Here is a 6000-nt window from a genome sequence, read left to right as displayed (position 1 = left end):
GAGAGACTGACTTGATTTGTAAACTTTCACTTAAAGCACAACAAAAGTTAAAAAACTGGAAATAAAAAAAATAAAGCTATGTCAGACACAAAAGGACAAATATTGAATGACCCTATTTTTTCTATTTATATGAAACATCCAGAATAGGCAAATGCATAGAAACCAAAGCTTATCAGTCATTACCAGGGTCGGGTGGGAGGGGGGAAGAGATATTGCTTAAGGGGTATCCAGTTTAAGGATGATGAAAAAACTTGGAACATGGAGAATGTAATTAACATCAGTGAATTGTACATGTAAAAATGGTTGAAATGGCAAATGCTTGTTATAATTTCACCACTATAAAAAAAGAACAAGGCTATGAACATTCTTACATGTCTTTTTAATGACCTAAGCACTCATTTCCCTTGGGCATATATCTAGATGTGGAACTGCTGAGATACAGTGCAGCTATGTGTTTAGCTTCAGTAGAAAATGCCAAATGGTGTTCCGACTGGCTGTGCCGTTTTACCCCCACACCAGCAGTGTTGACAGCTACAGTGAGCTGAATCTCGTTGTGTGGCTTCACATGGCAGTTTGTGGTCACCGGGGGAGATTTTAGTTAGAGAGCAAGATATTGTTGGTAAAAGGAATGTCACGGAAGTGCAGAGTGATCCTGAAAATGCCCCATTCAGAGCTCCTGCTCTGGAAACTGCTAATAGGATGGCCTCAGCTGCTGTGTTTTGAACCCACCACTGTATTAGCACTGACATGCACTTGCCACTGAGGCTCTCGGCCAACAACCAAGCGTGGCGGGGATACTCCTACAACGGATGACTTTGGCTCAAGAACTCCTGATCAATCAGGTGAAAGTTACTTAGAACTGCTCTGCGGCCTGAAATTCTACTACTCAAGCCCCTTCTCTGCCTCTCTCCTTATACAGGAGCCAGACCTCCCTCAGGGTCTATGAACAAAAGGTTAAAATCCTTTCTCCTTCTCTAAGGACAAACCTGATCTTGGGTTAACTTTGTAGCTCGGTTTGCAGTGTGGTATTAGGCAACCTGTTGATGGTAAAAATGACCCTGATTGATAAACTGCATCTGGACTGGAAGGGCAATGAATGATATGGTAGGAAGCTGTAGCTTTAGGCTTCCCTGAGTACAATGACTCTCATAAGGGCATGCTCCTTGAACGACCCTGGGAACTCTGATGGTGGGTTGTTACAATGGATACTGTCTCCGATCGCGGGTGGGGTTTCTAAGCCAAGGTAGCTCCCCACAACTACTGATGTGGATCTCATCTCACACCTGAACCGTCACCTGGGGGAGACAGTAAGAGAAGAGGCTCTGGGCTGCCGTGAGGACTCCCCCGTGGAAGAAAACTGCCTGACACACTGCCCTGCTGGCAGGCTGAGCATCCTCTGCTATGTCCTTCTAAGTGAATCTGATGCCCAGTGTGGCCTGTCAGGTCTTGTGAGCCTGAATGTCTAGCTGAGACCCTGGTGGACACTGCTTTCCCTCACCATAGCCCTCGCCTACCTACTTCCACTTCCAGGCTTCTTTCCCATTTAGATGGAACTGTGGTATTAATCCAGCCAGTCAAGATGAAACCCAACCAGGCTGCCTTGCTTCATAGTCCTTGATGCTTACCTGTTGTCACATCTCCTTGGTTGTCAACCAGAATTAAATGGTATCCAAGTACTGACTAGGAATCCCTGGGTGGTAAAAATGGTAAAGTACTTGGCTACTAACTGAAGGACTGGCAGTCTGAATTCACTCAGAGGTGCCTCAGAAGAGCGGCCTGGTGATCTGCTTCCAAAAGGTCATAGCCCCTGAAAACCCTATGGAGTACAGTTCTACTCTGAAACACATGAAGTTGCCATGGGTTACAACTGACTTGACAGCAACTTGTTTGGTTTGTTTTTTCATTTGGGTATTTGACTACCAGCCCCCCTTCCAATCCTCTAAGGATGATGACTTGACCAAGATGTTTATAACCATTTAATGAACGTTCCAGATACACCCTTCACTGGGCTACAGGTGAATTTCATAATGATGGAAGCTGACAAACCACCTACCCAAGCTACCACGACTGATCATTCAGTTTCCAGAAATGTGGATACCGACCAGAGGGACTCAGTAGGAAAACAGCATGATCACTTAGCCAGAGAGCCTCCCTAGGCTTCTTCCCTTCCTTCTTCTTTCTCCCCACTAAGGAACTTACGCAGGTGTATGGATGCTCGGCGGGGGAGAAAGATGGGGGAGAATCCCACCTCACCAATGTAAAGAGGAGTGCTGTGAACACCACACACCAGATGCAAAAGAAGACACTGAGGCATAGGCCTGGGTCAGGCCTTCTCAATAAATAAATCAATCTCAGAAGCCACAGTGGGGCTAGTGGGCTCAGGGGCATTGAGCTGGAGGAACTGCCCTTCTGAGGCCTGGCCATGGCGCACTTGCTACGTGCTGCAAACCAGCACATCTGCAAAGGGTCCCAGGAGGATCTTGTTGAAGATGCAGCGGACCCACACCAGGTAGGTAGTGAAGGGCTTGATGTTGTCAGTGAAGGTGTGGTTCTGAAGGGCCAGGATGTAAGGCACGTAGGTGTTCTCTCCCTGCTCCTGGAGCCACACCTCGTACTTTACCTCCCTCACCTTCAGGTACTTGAGGTTCCAGGGGATCTGCCAGGAGACGGTAAGGTGGGCCTCAGAGGCACCCTGCACTGATGCCTGGCACCGTGCCTCCCGCACCTTGCCCGGGTATAGGCCAACTGTCCATTTCTGCTTCCGTGGCCCAGGCCGGCCCTTCACCACACGCCGAATGGTTTGGATGAGGGACAAGATATCCACCTTGGTGTCCTGGTAGATTCTGAAGAGCCACTCAGGGTTTCGGCAACAGAGATGCCGCGGGACCTCACGGCTTTGTAGGATACGAGCCTGCTCCGCCCGGTCCAGGTGGGTGATGCCCCCCTGGTCCCAGGGCCGCTCAGGGTGCGTGACTGTGTTCTCTGGCACCGTGTTCCGCCAGGCTACGTACTGGAGGTCCATGCCGGGTAGCGTGGCCAAAGTCTTATAGGGAGTATAGTGGTCAGGATTGACGGCATATGGAAAGAGCTCAACCACGGTCGCCCCCCGGGGCAAGAAGAGGGCGGTGATCAGCTGGGCCCCATGCATGCTGACCAGCATGGAGGCATTGCTGACCAGCCGAACAACATCTGCAAAGTCATGGTCCTCCAGGGACACTGTCACTGTCTTCATCTGGAACTCCTGGGCCAGAGCCAGCAGCAGCTCTGCCTCATTCAGGATGAGCCTATTCTGGGTGCGGCTGAAGACCAGAATGTACTCCTCGCCAAGGGGGGCCCCTGTGTTGCTCACATTCAGCTTCTCTGTCATGAACTGTGCAAACTGCCGGATCTCACTGCCAGAGACAAGGATGTTGGCTTTCGGGCCCTGGGGCTGAACAAAGCCATACTGGTACCAGGTGGTAATCTTGGAGAGGCCCACAAAAGCATGGGAGAAGCACAGCAGCCGGCCGAGGGTCTTTAGCTGTGCTCGCAGGAGTGGCTGCTTGGGGCTGAGAAGCTTGTAGAGGTCGAAGTGAGCCCCCTCGCCCCAGCCCTCCATGAAGAAGAGCCGGGCCTCATGAGCCAGGCCGGGGAACTGCCGCAGGGTGTAGAAGAGAGGTAGCAGGTCGTCATGGAAGACATGCATGAGGTTGTCAGGGTTGAAGCGGTTGGCGATGAGTGCCACGTCAGGCACGAACACCGGCTTAGGCATGAAGCGCAGGGCGGCGGCCGGCAGCTCCACGAAGTTGAAATACTGGGTGTTGTGGTCCTCCACAGTGGACAGGTCGAGCAGGGCAGGCTGGAAGCGCCGGGAGCCCAGGTTGGGCAGCATCACAGAGGTGTTGCCGTGGAAGAAGAGGAACTCCTCGGCCTCGTTGGAATAGCAGAGCCACTTGAAGCGGCAGATGCGGTCAGTGTGCGTGCGGCCTGTGCACACCATGTGCGTGCCGCCCTCCATCAGGCTCTGCAGTGCCTTCGGGTAGTCGATCCTCAGCACTGCAGCTGGCTCAGGGGCCTGTCGGCTGAGGGCCAGCTCCTCCTCCAGAGTGGATGCATGCTCACGCAGCCGCACGTGCTTCCACAGGACTGCCGCCAGCACTGACACCAGGAGGGCATTGAGCACCGCCGAGAGGTGCATCCTAACGCCACTGTGGGGCCCTGGTGAGACGATGGCTACTGGGGACTGCCACAGGCCTGGTGGGCTTCATCCATCCCCATGGGACCTCTGAGGACCAGCCAAGGCCTGCAGAAGAAGAAAAGAAAAAGTGTTTAAATAGTCTGTCTGGAGTCTTTACAAGCTCCTACTGTGTGCCAGTGGCGGTTCCGTGGCAGAATTCTTGTCTTCTACGTGGGAGAGCTGGGTTCGATTTCTGGCCAATGCATCTCATGCACAGCTGTCTGTCAGTGGGGGCTAGCATGTTGCTATGATGCTGAACAGGTTCCAGCGGAGCTTCCAGACTAAGATGGACTAGGAAGAAAGGCCTGGCAACCTACTTCTGAAAATCAGCCCACGAAAATCAATCAATCATGGGGATGATGCAGGACCCCACAGTGTTTGTTCCGTGAGCATGATGCCGTGATTGGGGGCCAACTCGGCAGCAGCTAACAGCAATAACAACGTGCTAGGCTTTGTATACCTGAGACAACACTGGGATTTTATGTGTTGGTAAGTATGGCAGATGGACCACTGGTTAAACAGTATTCAGTCCCTCCCCTTGTCACACCCATGGCTGGAGTGCACACTCCCACACCCTGACTTTCAGCTTGGTGGTGTAACTTGTTTTGGCCAGTGAGATGTCAGCAGACAAAACATAACCAAAGGGTTGAAAAGTGCTTGTGTGACTGGCTTTACCCTCTTTCTACTTCAGACAGTGCCATAAGAAGAATGGGTTCAGGCTGACTCATTGGTCCCAGGAGTGAAATCCTTTGGAGCAGAGCTCCTCCAGCCACACCCAGCCTACCTCAGCTGACCCAATGTGTGAGCAAGCCAGCCAAGATCAGCAGTGCCGCCCAGTAAGTCCAGCCATGATCAGTCAACACAGGCACCTGAGCTAAAGGCTTACTACTGTGTGCCGCTGAGAGGTGCTTGTTAGGCAGCACTCCTGCAGCAAAAGCTAACTGACAAAGACGTCTGTGATGAGAGGCCCCAGGAAGACCCTCTTTAGGGGCCTGACACTCACAGCCCTGCAGGTAACGAGTTTTCTTCACTACGGGAACAAATGTCAGTGAAGGCCTGTGAGCACTGTTCCCAGTGGCACCCAAAGAGCCTGTGTGCCCCTTCTGCAAAACAAGCAACACATCTGTACCGGGGGAAGATTAGGCAACGTCTGCTCCTGTTGAAAGCTGTCATTTAGAAATCATGACTGCTGGCTTATAGGTTCCCATAAAAGGACAGGGAGAAACTGCCCCCTCACCGTTCTAGCGAGAGAATTGTGTAGGGACAAGGGAACCTAAATGGAAGTTAGGGTTTCTGCACTTTCCTCTACTTAGCCCATCTGGTGATTTTTTTCATTTTCGATACTGGATGTCACCACTGACATGTCTGGTATCTACAAGCGAGAAAGCAAAGCGGTTAGAACACCCTCCCACATGCATACCTACAGAGGCCTGGCTGGGCTGTAGGCACTCACTCCCTTTCTTGCACTACTGTGAAGGGCCTCATGTGGCTCCAGGAACCCAGGACTGTTCAGGCAGTTGAAGAATCTCACCCTCAACCAAGGCAGGTGCAGCACAGGTAACACCCGCCTGGCATTGCACTGGGGAGGGATTTATATGCTGCCTTTATCCCCTCGGAGTCCCTGGGTAGTGCAAACAGCTTGGCAGCTGTGGGACACACAACTCAGGTTTGGCCTTTTGTCTCTAGTTTCTGAAAACAGCCCTTAGAATTCTCCAGCAATTAATGAGTTGGGAGTCATCACCCTGGCAATAGGCCTCAAGAAGGGAGGGGGCATGATAAGGCCT

General features: G+C 51.9%; 1 protein-coding gene across 5 annotated transcripts in view; it reads right to left on the bottom strand.

Moving 5' to 3' along the window:
* Window positions 1-201: 201 nt before the first annotated feature.
* The window catches only part of POMGNT2 (protein O-linked mannose N-acetylglucosaminyltransferase 2 (beta 1,4-)), a 30428-nt gene continuing 24629 nt past the window's right edge, over window positions 202-6000 (bottom strand). For all 5 annotated transcript variants that reach the window (XM_064274720.1, XM_064274718.1, XM_010589897.3 and 2 more), the window contains one exon: window positions 202-4282. In XM_064274720.1, the coding sequence (XP_064130790.1) occupies window positions 2435-4177 (1743 nt within the window). In that variant the 5' untranslated portion in view covers window positions 4178-4282 and the 3' untranslated portion in view covers window positions 202-2434. The remainder of the gene's footprint in view (window positions 4283-6000) is intronic.

Source organism: Loxodonta africana, chromosome 22 (genome assembly GCF_030014295.1).
Source record: "Loxodonta africana isolate mLoxAfr1 chromosome 22, mLoxAfr1.hap2, whole genome shotgun sequence".
NCBI classification, from domain to species: domain Eukaryota; kingdom Metazoa; phylum Chordata; class Mammalia; order Proboscidea; family Elephantidae; genus Loxodonta; species Loxodonta africana.
The sequence above is the reverse complement of the archived record's forward strand: the minus strand, read 5'-3'. Positions and strand labels throughout refer to the sequence as shown.